The following is a 13,151-nucleotide window of genomic DNA, read 5'->3' on the forward strand; positions in this document are numbered from 1 at the left end:
CAAGGTGGGACTTACTTGATCCTTCAAAGTCTGGTAGAACTCATTTGTAAAAACATTCAAGCCCAAAGCGTTTTCTTTGGCGTGTCTGTGTGTGGGGGGGGTGTGACTTTGGTCTTTTCTTGTTTTCTGTTTCTCCTTATACCCGTCTTGGCATCGTTCTTCCCGGAGATGTAACAACTCCACCCAGGCATCCGACACATTCAGCCGTGGCAGCAGCTGCTTCCCTGGGTATGTTTAAGCCTGAGTCCCCCACCAGACTGTGCCCGGTCTTGGCCAGCCCTGGTCGCACACCGCACACCCGGCTCCCCATCTGGGGTGGGTCATGTGACGCTGGGGAGCGGGAGGTGTGGCCCAAGCCTGAGTCTCTACGGGTTTCCTGCCCGGAACCAGGCTGAGGTCCCAGGCGCCCGAGGCAGGGGGATCGCTGCTCACTCTGCCGCTGTCCCCAGGAGGCCGCTGCTGCCCCCACACCCGCCACCGTTCAGGTTCTGGGGGAGACCCACACAGTCCAAGCTCAGCACCAGCCTGGGGCGGTCAGTGCCCAGAACACAAGGGCGGCGTGGTCCCCTGCGTGTCAGCCAATTCCCTTGTCCCCTCAGGGAGACCCAGGCTCAGGATCTGGAGGGAAGGCCAGTGGGTGTCCCTAAAGCTCGCTGTTCCAGATCCATCCACCTTAGCCGATTCCTCAAAAGCCCACCTGCCCACTGACCAATTTCCTACCATCAGCTCAACAAGCATCATTCCTGAACATGCTCAAGACAACCTCCAAAACAAGCTTCCAGCAAATCTCAGATGTGGCAAACTGGGCATCGTGGCACACGGACTCCGGTAAACCGGCTCTCTGCAGGCCAGGGGGCGGGCGAATCGGGGTCCCATGTCGCGGGCATTACTGGCTGCTTTGACCTGGGGCTTGCCCCCCACCCCCCGACCAGACACGGCTCTTGCCCTACATGGGCTGGGATCTTGGGGCTCGCCAGGCCTCCCTCCCTCAATCCTCGGGCCCTTCTCCCCAGTTCCACACCGAGATGGCCTGGACAGGGAGGGGCCCCTACGCACTACACACACACACACCCCCGAAACAAGAAAACGATTTAATTGTAAAACTAACTTGAGGGGGTGGGGTGGGGGTGGGGCTGCGCCAAAGGGACAGGAACCTGATTCTTCAAGCGGTGGTTCTGTCCCTGGGGCTACCCCGTCTGTCCCCAGGTCGGGACAGGGGCCAGAGTGTTATAAAATGACAATATAAATAGACTTCTAGAAAAGAGGAGGCTGTCCAGGTGCAGTAGTCATCTGCAGAGGCTGGGGATGGGCGGGAGGCCCTGGTCCCCGTCTCCCCAGCCAGCCACAGAAAGGGGGTGCAGGACATGGAGAAAGGCCACTCTTCAGACATTCATGATCGACCCCCGCAATGGCTCAGGGGGGCCGGGGGCTGCGCCGTATGTCAGGCAAGGCCTCAGACACCCACTCGCAGGCTGGAGGACAGAGCAGCTGGACCTTCTGCATGGGCGTACGTGCACACACTCACGCACGCACACACGCACCCCCCTTTCGTAGTGTTCTCTCCACCCACAGCAGCCCCCACTGCAGATGATTTCCAGTGATGGGGGGGCCGCCTGTCCTTCCTGGAAGACAGGAAGACGCAGGGAGGGACTGTCCCGGAGGGTGGGGAGTCCGGGGACCCTTGCTTGCTCCCATGAGTCCCTGTGTTTTGTTTTGTTTTGTTTTAAAGTCACAAAATCAAAGCTGGAGTTCAGTAGTAGGGTCCTGCACACTCCCCCACCCCTGGCCAGGAGGGTGGTGCCACGTGGAGCATCTCCCAGGCTGGGAGGAGTGGGGGCCGGCCCCCTACTGGCCTGTGGCAGGGCAGGGGTCACCCGAGGGGCTCTTTGGTTCAGGGACAGGGCACTGGGCCTCATCTGGTGCGGTTCTGGCGCATGAGGGGCACGATGCTGGCGGGTGGGCCCGCTTTGGCCAGGAACGGGTGCTTCAGCAGTTCAGCCGCTGTGGCCCGCTGGGCCGGGTCACGCACCAGCAGGCGGTCCAGGAAGCCCTTCAGGGATGGTGACACCTGCCGGAAGGTGGGGGAGAGAGTTGGGGGGAGGGTCTGAGTGCCGGCTCCGCTGCTCACTTGCCATTGGGCCTCAGTTTCCTCTTCTGTCAAATGGGCTGACAACATCCACCATCTTGGCAGGGGGCCAGGAGGGCCCAGGGTCTAGAGCTTGGCCCCAAGTCCAAAGACCCCAGGGGCTCATTTCAAGGTTTGGAGGAGGTGACAGCAGCGGGACCCTGGAGGTGCCCCGCCTCCCCAGGTGATTCGTCTGTCAGGAGGGCTCCTCTCAGGGCTCTGGCTGTGCTGGGTGTGCTCAACCAGCCAACCGAAGTACAACCACGGTGGGGCAGCGGTGAGGGCTCAGGGGACCCGTGGGGACGGGGAGTGGGGAGCCCAACACAGATGAAGTGTCACCTCCGCCACACCACCCGCCTGCCAGGTGGGGCGCACCTTGTGCAGGTTTTTCAGTCGGGGTGGCAGGTTGTCCCGAATCATCTTCATGGCTTTGAGGGGGGGCTCGTTGAAGTAGGGGGGCTCCCCATCCACCATCTCGATCACCATCACCCCCAGAGACCAGATGTCCACCTGTGGTGGGGAAGGGACATAGGGCCGAGCTGCGCGGGGCCGGGCCAGGGTTGGGGGAAGCCACGCAGGGCTGGCCCCTGGCTCTGCCTCTGCCTCCCTGCTCCTGGAGCCCTCGGGCCCCAAACACCCTCTCTTGACACCCAGCTTGCCAGACCCGCACACCCCTCCCCCAGGGAGCCCTCTGAAGGGTTCTGCCCACACAGCGCCCCTCCCTCCCTCGGTCTGTGGATCATCCGGGGCTCTGTGACCAGCCGCCTCACCAGCATCGCTGGGACAGAGCAACTGGTTCACGAACAGGCACGTGACCTGAACTGAGCCCACCAGAGTCCACTCTAAGACTTTAACCAAAGTAACCGGGAAAACCGTGGTACTCCTAGGCAGGGGGACGTGTCCCAGAGCTGCCCGGCCATCTCCGCCCTGACAAGGGGAGCGTCTGCCCAAGTGAAGACTACACGGGGAAAGTCAGGGCTGGGGAGGGACAAGGCACAGGATGGCTGGGACCTGAAACCTGTCACCTGCCCCTGACTTTACAGCTCTTGGGACCCGGAGCTTCCACATTTTGAGCTGGTGTTGTCAGGGCACTGGGCCTGGCTCATCGGTGATGATGCATGCATGCCCTACCTCCTGCACAAAACCATCCCCAGCGACCCATTCCCCACCCTGAGCCCCACTCCACCCCCAGGCTCCCACTGTTCCAGACTGTCACAGGGTAAACCAAGCCCGGCCTGCTCCAGCTTACCTCTGGCCCATAGGGAAGGCGAGAGATGAGCTCTGGGGCCATCCAGTAGGGCGTGCCGACCAGTGACTTCCTCCGTGGTACCTCCTTGCTCACCTGGGCGCAGAACCCAAAGTCCGACAGCTTCACCTGCAGCAGGGCACAGGCAGTGGGGGTCAGGGGTGCTGGAGGTGGGAGGGGGAGTAGAGGTGCTCACCTAGTGAACTCCCCTGGCCTTGGACGTGCTGGGGCTGCACTCTGCGGCCTAGAGGCTAGAGCCAGACCACTGGGTAGGTCCACAGCCCCCCAGTAGGGGGCCCCCAGGTGTGTCACTTCCCCAAGGTCACAGGGCTGCCTTCCTGGCAGGGTCTGCCCTGGGGCTTCTGGTGGAAATGAGTCCTACGGTACCAAACACGGTGTGGGGACTGAGACCCCAGCTGGCTCCCACAGCCCCTGTCCTGGGCCCCTGCGTCCCTGAGCGCAGCCCTGCCCCCGAGGGTATGAGGGGTGTGGCCTACTCTGCAACCACCACATGGCCAGACCCACGCATTTCCACCTGTTTCAGGGCCATGGGCCCCTTTCCGATTCCTGAGGATTCGTATGGATCTTCTCGCCCCCAGGAAACACACACACACAGCCTGCACACAATTTCAGGCTCACGGATGTCCCCCAAACACACCTGTGGCCAGTTCAAGGTGTTCATGGACGCCAACTGCGACTCCCAGGGAAAGAGCCCAGCCCTACCCGGCCCTCTGCTGAATGGCTTAACTTTCCTGGGGGAGGGCAGGCAAATCACCACAAGGACCCCCTCCCACAGGAAAGCACGCCCACCTGGGAGGCTCATCCAGGGAGCTCAGAGACAGAGTCTCAGGCTGGAAGTCAGGAGACAGGAGTGGGGGCCACGGCCACCCAGATGCCTTCCACCCTCTCTGGGCCTGGGGTTGGACTCCAGTTCCCACATCCCGTGCAGAAGGCAGAGCCTCCACCCGCCTGCCCCCCCGCCCAGCCCATGAGCAGGTGCACGGAGCCCCCCACTGACTGGGGAGGAGCAAACCGACTCCTCAAGCCACTGAACTGGGGGGGTCAGAGGTAGAGGGGAGCCAGGGAGAGGCAGGGAAGCCCGAGCCACCCTGCTACTCACTCTGCCGTCGTGGGTCAGCAGGATGGAGTCACTCTTGATGTCGCGGTGGATGACTCCCTGCGCGTGGAGCACAGACAAGGCCTGCAGCACGGCCAGGCACACGGCGGCAATCTGCTCCTCATTCATCCTGCGCAGGGTGGGGGTCAGCAACGGGGGCCCCGCCGGGGAGGGGAGGGGGGAAAGGCCCCGAGGGGGATGCAGCCCTTCTGCCCCCCGAGACACGGTCCCACCCCCAGGGGTCTGAGGGGACTCCATCCTGTCCTGGGAGAGGTCTGAGGGGACATGGGGGAACGCTGCAGCCCAGAGACCCGGGGAGGCAGCAGGCCGGGTGCCCGCCTGCCCAGCGGTACCTGGTGTGAGTGACGATGTCGGTGAGGGCGCCGCCCTCCAGGAACTCCATCACCACCCAGAGCTCATCCCCGACCAGGTAGCTGTTGTACATCTCCACCACGTTCTCGTGCTGGTAGTCCCGCATGATCACCACCTGGGCACCGGGCCGCGTCAGCGCCACCAGCCCCTGCCTCGAACCCAGCCACCAGCCGGCCACCAGGCCTCCTGCCTCCCCTCCTTCCCCGGGCTTGGGCTCAGCCTCTGCGCAGGCCCAGTCCCGCTTGTCCCTGCCACTCACTGGGGGTTTTCCTGGACTGCCCTCCCCCGTGCCCTAGCCAGGAAACCCTGATGCCCACATTTAAGGGTGCACTCCCCCACACCCCATTTTCTGATCCTGCTCCCTGACCAGTCCTGAGCTCGCCTCTGAGTGGCCCTGCTGACCAGGCTGGTGTGGGGAGAGGGCGGCGGGCAGGGAACGTGTAAGCACGGGGTTGAGACGGCAGGACAAGCAGGTACCAGCCATGGGCAGAATCAAAGGCTGGGGGCATGGACTTCAGGGGCGAGGAGGCCTGGCAGGGCAGCCTGGGGGTGGTGGGAACACGACACTCGCAGGGGTTCCCTTGGAGCGCTGACGGCGCAGCTGGAGCCCTGTAGTATTTGGGGGGCAGGGGATGGGTTATGGGGACAGCTGAGGGACCAGAAGGCAAGAGGCAGAGTGTAGACCACCTCCAGGCCTGACAAGCGGAGACTCCCGTGTCAGAGTTCAGGGGCTGCTTCCAACAGATTCCTCCGGGGCAGGAGCCAGGAGTCTGCCCCTGTAACAAGCTCCCCGGCAGACGCTCCCAAGAACCAAAGCCAGAGATTGGACAGAACCAAGGACCCTGATGGAAGCCCGACCTCAGAGGCCAGGCCTTTACCCTGAGGACACGGAGGGGCGGGGCAGGGGAACTGCCAGGGTCAGTAAAAGAGGGAGCGGGCATGGCAGGCCTGCATGTCCAAGAAAGCCCTTTAGCTGCTGTGTGGGGTTACCCCGGGGGTGCCCATGAGGCAACCCAGGGCAGAGCCGAGTAGGAGAGGATGGGGCTGCAGGGAGGCTAACGTGCTCTCTGAGCCAGGGAGCCAGGGGAGGGGCAGGGCCGAGGGAGAAATTCTGGGGGTCAGTTTGGGACTCAGTCACAGAGGGGCTCTGAGGAGGCCAAGAGTGTGACAGAGATGCAGTGGTGGGTACTGGGGGTGATGGCCCGGGCAGGTGTGAGCAGTAAGGAGAGGAGGCAGCTCAAACCCAAGCCCTGGGAACCCCCAGTGCTGAACGGTCTTCTCACACCCTCCCCCTGATAGGGCCTGGACCAGAGAGGGCCTGGACCAGCACTGGCCTCAAAACCAGCTGGGGGAGGACACGAGGAGGGTGAGACGGGGGTGGGAGGGGGCCCGGGGCCCACCTCGTTGAAGAGCAGCTCACGCCTCTGCTGCTTGCGCAGGTCCATCTTCTTGACGGCCACCAGCCGGCCCGAGCTGCGCACGGTGGCAATGCACACGATGCCCGTGGAGCCCTCGCCGATCTTGATGAAGTTGTCCAGGTAGGAGCGAGGGTCGCCGGGGTCCACCACCAGCTGCAAGGCGGCCCGGAACTGCTCGTGCGACACTCGCTGGGGTTCCCGCTGTGGCGAGCGGGGCCCAGGGGGCCCGGGGGCCGGGGGGCCGGCAGGGGCAGCAATGGGGCGGGCCTGAGGGGCCAGCTGGGGCTCAGAGGCATGGGGCCCCAGCACTCCCGGGCTGGGGGGACCGCGGGCTCGGGTGGGAGGCCGGGAGGAGGAAGACTGGGGGACCGCCAGGCCCCCTGCCGAAGGCCCGTTGGGGGCCAGGTTGTGAGGCTCCCCCTGCAACAGAAGAGAGAGGTGGCTGTCAGTGGAGGGGTGGGAGGGCCAGCTCTGCTCCCTGCGTGGGACAGACACATGGTGGTCAGGATGGAGATGGACGGTGGGCTGGGCACAGGCTGGAGTTGGGAAGGGAACAGGGGGAGTCTTGGAAAAAGGGGCAGTGGAAGGTCCTGGGGCAGGGGGGTTGGTTACCTGGGCACCCCGGGCCGGGTGGTCCGTATCGGCCCTCGGGTACGTGTTAAAGGGCCGACCAGCTGCCACTCTGGCCCCACCGGCCAGACCGGCAGGTTGAGGGGTGCCGACGTCAGGCCCAGAGAGGGGGCGTTTGTCCCGGGAGGACTCTTGGGGTCCCCCTGAGCCCTCCCTGGAAGACTTGGGCCTCTTCTCTGGCCCCACCCGCCGCCTGTCGCCACTGCTGCCACCCGCCTCGCTGCGACCGGCGGCCCGGCCTTGGCTGCCCGCCTTCTCTGGGGCCCCTCTGGCCGTGCTGGCCGGCTCTGCGGGCATCCCGTTCTCCTGGCGGGCACGGGCAGGTGGCGGTGGGCTGTCTCTCCGCAGGGAGTTGGAGCGCGTCACCGACATGTTCTCAAACTCGTCGAGCAGCAGCGTGAGGGCCCCATCCTTGGCGCCTTTGCTGCCACGCACGATGGTCTGGGGTCCGGGGCAATGGCGGGATGGGGGCCGGGCAAGGAAGAGGAGGACACAGGACGTGTATCCGACACACAAGGACAGGACAACACAACACACACAGAGACAAGACAGAGACGGAATGAAGAAATGCCATGGGGTGATGATGGGGCTGGGCAGGTGGGGGCAGCACCAGGGAGGCCCCTGCAGCCCCTCCCACACCACCGGGATGTCCTTCTCGCAGGGAGGAAGCCAAAGGATTAACCTCCCACGGGTCAGGCTGTCGCCCCTGGGCTGGCCAGCCCTCCCCCCACAGAAGCATCCCGTCTTTTCTTCTATTCTCCAGGCTGGGGGCCGGTCTCTGCCCCGTGGGCAGGAGAGGAAGGAGCGCAGAGCCCACACCACCCCATAATCAGCCCTGGAGAGCTGCAAATTACACGATGCTAGGGCCAGGGCATGGCTTGGACTTCCTCCTCTGCAGCCTGCCGGCTGTTAACCCCAAACCCATGCTCTGTTTCCCTGGAAGCCAAGGGTGGAGTACAGGAGAGTTGGAAAGGACCGCAGTGCAGGAGTGCCCTGGGAGCAGTGGTGGCGAATGCGAATTCCCACGGGGCCCGGTGGATGTACCGTGTGTCCCTAATCGACCCCAGCTCCAGCTGCTGAGTCTACCACCCTGATCCAGGTCATGGCCACCTCTTCCCTTGAGTACTGAGTCAAAGCTCCAGGGTTCCCCCGTCCCCCCTGGACTCTACTCCAGGCACACAGGGCTCCTCACTGCTCCTCAAACATACCAGGTACTCGCCCACCTCAGGACCTTTGCACTGGCTGTTCACTCTTCCTAGGACACCTTCCCCCAAGTATGCCCATAGCTCCTTCCCCGTCCTCCTCTTTCAGGCCTTTGCCCAAACTCAGTTTCTCAGGGGGAAGCTTTGGTTGACCACCTGGACTCTAAAACGGCAGCCCCTAACACTCCCTATTCCCCCTCCCTTTCTTCTCTTTCTCTGGAGCACCTGAAACCAGCTGCCATGAAGCACGCGTACACTGACCATCGCCTGCACCCCCCCACCACCCGTGTGTGATGTTCATGAAGGCAGCTGTTGTATTTGCCTGTTTTTCTGCTCTTGCTACATCTTAGCACCTAGAACAGTGGTATGTATGCAGAGAGTGCTCAAGAAACACTGGCTGAACCAGTGAGGGAGGGAGGAGGGCTGGGAGGGGGCTGCGGGGAGCAGAATATGCACCCCTATCCCTCTGCTGTCCCTCACTGGCCTGCGGGGACGTGGGCCCAAGGCTGCCAGACATCCTCAAGCCAGAACTGCCCCCTGTACTGTGCACAAAACACCGATGCCACAAAACGCACCTCCAACCCCGCCAACCTTCCTGGGCCTGGCCACAAGCGTGGAGGCCCAGTCTTGCCTGGGCACCAGGTAACGCAAGGTAGACACCTGGTCAGACCCTAGTGCTGGAATAAGAGGCTGAGAAGTCCCTGGGGAACGGGGGCGGGTCTGGGAGGACCCAGCCAAGGGGAGATTCCCAGCCTAGGGCAGCGAACAAATACCCAGAGGGGTCCCGATACAGCGCTAGCCCACGCGCACCCTCGTGTGAATCAAGACAAGGTGCCTCCTCCTCCTGGCGGACACAGCCCAAGCAGGGCTCACCGCCAGTGGTATGGGCAGGGGTCAGATTTTAGGGTCCCCTAGGGAGGCCAGAGCCAGCACGGAGCAGCCAGGAGGCCAGCCGGGGGATGGAACTGAGTAGGGCTGGGGGGGGCCTGCGGGCCCAGAAGAGCCAGTGCCCCGTCCGCGGTGGCCGCCACCCCCTCAGCCCCTGCGATTAGTCAGCAGAAGCCAGAAATACAGATTTGGATGTGAAGTCTCTGCTGTTTTAAGCCGCGGCAAAGAGTTCAAAGTACTCAAAAGGCCGGCATGAGCTACCCGCCCCCGCAGCCCCGGCCCTGGCACCGACGCCCACCTGCGCTGATCACGGAGGGCGTCCTCGGGCCACCGGGCCGGGCACCCGGAGAGGGGGGCTCAGCCGCAGGCCGGTCCCCAGGCGCTGGGCCCGCACGCCAGCACACCCGTCTCCACCCCAGAACAACCCTGGCCGCGTGCCCTCGGCCCTTCCTGGTTCCCACTGCCCTTGGGGTGAAGTCCGCGCTCCGGGCTGGCTTCCACGCCCTGCCGTGGACACGCAGATGGGAACGGGCTCAAGGGCTGTAGGCTGTGGAAACAGACCCTGGTTCAAATCCCCACTCCACCCTTTTGCTCAAGATGGCAGGAACCCCCCCACCAAACTAAAACACCTCCAGGGCTTTCCTCGGACAGCTTCCTCCCCTTTAAGCCCCGCCTCCTCTCCATCTGCCCAGGGACAGACGCCTCCTCAGCCCTCAGGGCTCAGCTCAGGTATCCCCTCCCCCCAAAGCTCTCCCAGACTCCCTGGCAGCAGCTCCCCTGGGCCACCCAGCCAGACCCCCCTGACCCTGGGGGCCTGGCCCTTGCCCGAGGACAAGTTCCTGGTACTGGGGACAGGCACAGAGCCCAGGGAGAGGAGGCTCAAGACAAGGAGGCTGGTGGGGGGGTCTGCCATAGGGGTCAAGGTGGGGGTTGTGAGGCAAGGGGAGGGGTCAGCGGGTGGAGGGATCGAGGTTAGCACTGGGGGTGAAGATCAGGGTAGAGGGTTGGGGTGTGTGTGTCTGGCAGGCAGTGAGGAGGGGTCGGCCCCAGGGTCAAGCATGAGGTTGAGGGCGCAGGGGCACCCTGTGGGCTCGGTGTGGGGCAGGAGAGGCAGCGGTGGGTCATACCTTGGGGGCCCCGGGCTGGATGGAGGTGATGCAGGCAGGGTCCACCAGGGGCTTGGGCCGCCGAGCCGACTCCTCGATCAGGCTCTGCCACTGGCGGGGCAGCCCCGTGAACTTCTGCTCGTGCTGGTCGAAGCCCGTGTGCACGCGGTGCTCGAAGTTGGATGGCGCGGAGATCTCTACTCGTTTCTTCTTCTTCCCAAACATGGTGCCGAGGCTCTCAGCACCACGAGGGCGCAGACTTGGGCTCCTATCAGCAGGCCTGCGGGAGGGGGCCGCTCACCAGAACCCGGCCATTTCTCTCTGCTCCTCTGACCCTGCCCTGGCCCTGCCCCTCCTCATCTCCTCCTTGGTCTCCCATCCCCCACCTGCAGCCCAAGGGACTCTGTGAACCATCTAAGTGGGGCCGAGTCCTTCCTGCAGCCCACCCCACACGACCTACCCCTGTCACCTCTCTGCTTTCACGTCCCTTTCACTCACACTGGTTTTCAAACCTCAGGGCCTTTGCACTGGCTGTTCCCATCTCGTGGAACACTCTTCCCCAGTATCCACACATGGCCCCCTCCTCCTTCCCCTCCTGTAGGTCTTAAGAGTTGTCAGGCGAATCTTTTCCTGACCACCCCCAGTGAAAGAGGTGCCCCGCTAGCCTTCCATCACATAGCTTCACAGCATGTTTAACTTCTGGAAGTTCTGCTGTTCATTTCTTGTGTTTACCAGTTTGATGTCTACACCCCCCAGCCCTAGAATATCAGCACCGCATGCCAGGTCTCATCTGCCCCATGTGTCCGTGTCGTGCCCCATACCCAGCACAGGGCCTGGCCCCAGTCCATGCTCAGTGACTGAGTCCTTTGGTGACTTGTTCGACAACTGCTTACACAGTCCCCTGTCCTATGCCCGGCCTCTGGGAGCCTCATGGCAACACTCCCAGTTGTTGTTTTTTTTTTTAATGTATATTTTTTTATTGGAGTTTGATTTGCCACCATATAGTATAACACCCAGTGCTCATCCCATCAAGTGCCCCCCTGAACACTCCCACTTTATAGATGAAGAGACTGAGGCTCAGAGAAGGGAGCTCTTCACTGGGAGCACACAGTGGGAAAGTCCCACCGCGCAGCAACTAGCAGACAAGACGATCCCCGTCTTTAGGGTCTGTGGTCTCTAGGTGGATACTTCGGACAGTACCAGGCACCATATAAATGCTCAATGGGAGCCAGTTGTAAAAGCGAAGGGGCCCCAGGGGCGATGGTGTCCCACAGGGAGCGCAGGGCGGTGAGGGGAAGGGGCGTCAAACGGCCAGGGCCCAAATCTCGCTCTGCCGCTTACTCTGTGTGACTGTGGGCAAGTGACTTAACCTCTCTGTGCTGCTGCCATGAGGATTAACAGGGTTGGCAGGAGCAGAGCAGGGCACGGAGTGAGGGCCCCGTCCACGTTTGTGGCTCTGATCATCAGGAGCACTCCTAGCAGTGTCCGAGGGAGGAGGGGCCCCAGGTCCCGCTCCCGTCCCACACAGGAACCCTGGGGTCCCACAGACCTGGTGTGATGCTGGCTGGGCTAGAAGTGCCCTCGGGCAGGTGATGTCTCCTCTCGGGGCCTCGGGTTACTCATCTGTAAAATGGGAAGAACATATTCACGCATGCATTCATTGGTCACTCTGCTCTGTGCCCAGCCCTGTGAGCTTGCTGCTAGGGACACAGTGGTGACCAAGATCGCCTCCAACAGCCCAGGGTGGTCAGGGCTGTGGTCAGGAGAAGCTTCCCCGAAGAAAGGCTGTGCGAGCTAAGACCCAGAGGATGAGGGGAAATGCACTGGGCTGGGATCTTTGTGGGTTCAGGCTGGTTCCCTGGAGCCTGGCACGGTGCCCAACACAGGGTCGGCCCCAAGCTCAGTGAGTCCTGTGACCTACTGAGGGCTCTCTCGAGCGTGTCCGGGATGCTGCCCTCCTCCCTCCCTATTCCTTTCCTGTGGGAGCAGCTCAGTGAGGTTACAACAGCCAGCCACCCCTCGCCCAGAGGTAGGACCATCAGTGAGGAGCCATCTAGGAGAACCGGTTTGGCAGCAGGAGCTCAGTGGGAGGGGGTGGGGATCCAGCAGACAACTTGTCTCAACTGGTTGGGGCTTCATGGGCAGCAGGTGGCCAGAGCCAGGTCCGGCCAGGGCTGCCCTCGCAGATCTGGTCACCCCTGTTGCTCTGGGGCCCCTGGCTGCTGGCATGTGGGGTGTGACAGCCCTGGCCAGGATGTAGGCCCCTTTGCCTCTGCCCCCAACCAAGCCAGGAGCCCCTTCAGCGTCTTCCCCGGGTCCAGCTCGCTGCATGCAGCCCATCCCTCCCTCCTAGACTCCGCTCCCTGGCCCCCACCCACCCTGTTCTGGCTCCCTGGCCTCTCTGCCCTCAGCTGTCCACCTCTCCAGGACCGGTCCTCGCCTTGTCTCCACAGCCAGGCTTTCACCATCCTCCTCACTGTCACCCCAGACAGAGCTTCGCCTCCACCTCCTCGCTGTGTTCCCAGATGCGCCCCCACCTGGCCCCAGGCCCAGCTCACCCCTCATCTCGGCCTCTCACTCAGCCTACCCTTCCTCCCCCAGCAGCCCACAGCCCCAGGCACCACGTCACTCCGGGGAGTCGGATTAGCCACGTGACCCCTCACTAAGCTCCAGGGAGGGAGGGGCGGACCCCAAGGTGGGAGGAGCTTGGCACCAAACGGTGTGGGCAGGCACAGCCTGGACCCTCACCCACACACCCCAAGGCGCCTCTGCATGCAGCAGCCAGCCCCCTGTTTATCCTGTCCTCCAGGCCTGTGACCCTGCAGGGGAAGGGGACCAGGGACACACCTCCGGATATCTGCCCGGGGCCACCCCTTCCCTCTGGGCACCGCATGGAGAGAGGCACAAACAGAGGAACTGACCGTGTTTATAATGATCCGGCTCCAGCTCCAACCTGGGGCAGCTCCCAGCTCTCCCGGCTCCCTCACCAAGCCACCCCCCCTCGGGCCAAGGCCCCCAGCTCCTGATCTGATGGGGGCCACAGAGGG

General features: G+C 63.2%; 1 protein-coding gene across 4 annotated transcripts in view; it reads right to left on the reverse strand.

Annotated features, from left to right (window-relative positions):
• Positions 1-1,072: 1,072 nt before the first annotated feature.
• Positions 1,073-13,151, reverse strand: part of PAK4 (p21 (RAC1) activated kinase 4) — a 43,393-nt gene continuing 31,314 nt past the window's right edge. For 3 of the 4 annotated variants that reach the window (XM_038528936.1, XM_038528938.1, XM_038528937.1), the window contains exons 2-10: positions 11,654-11,727; positions 10,126-10,384; positions 6,891-7,349; positions 6,261-6,698; positions 4,842-4,975; positions 4,492-4,618; positions 3,375-3,500; positions 2,501-2,635; positions 1,073-2,068 (exon numbers count right to left, since the gene is read on the reverse strand). In XM_038528936.1, the coding sequence (XP_038384864.1) occupies positions 1,913-2,068; positions 2,501-2,635; positions 3,375-3,500; positions 4,492-4,618; positions 4,842-4,975; positions 6,261-6,698; positions 6,891-7,349; positions 10,126-10,329 (1,779 nt within the window). In that variant the 5' untranslated portion in view covers positions 10,330-10,384; positions 11,654-11,727 and the 3' untranslated portion in view covers positions 1,073-1,912. The remainder of the gene's footprint in view (positions 2,069-2,500; positions 2,636-3,374; positions 3,501-4,491; positions 4,619-4,841; positions 4,976-6,260; positions 6,699-6,890; positions 7,350-10,125; positions 10,385-11,653; positions 11,728-13,151) is intronic. The other variant, XM_038528939.1, reaches the window with a different exon arrangement.

The sequence above is a fragment of the Canis lupus genome, chromosome 1, assembly GCF_011100685.1.
Source record: "Canis lupus familiaris isolate Mischka breed German Shepherd chromosome 1, alternate assembly UU_Cfam_GSD_1.0, whole genome shotgun sequence".
Lineage (NCBI taxonomy): Eukaryota > Metazoa > Chordata > Mammalia > Carnivora > Canidae > Canis > Canis lupus.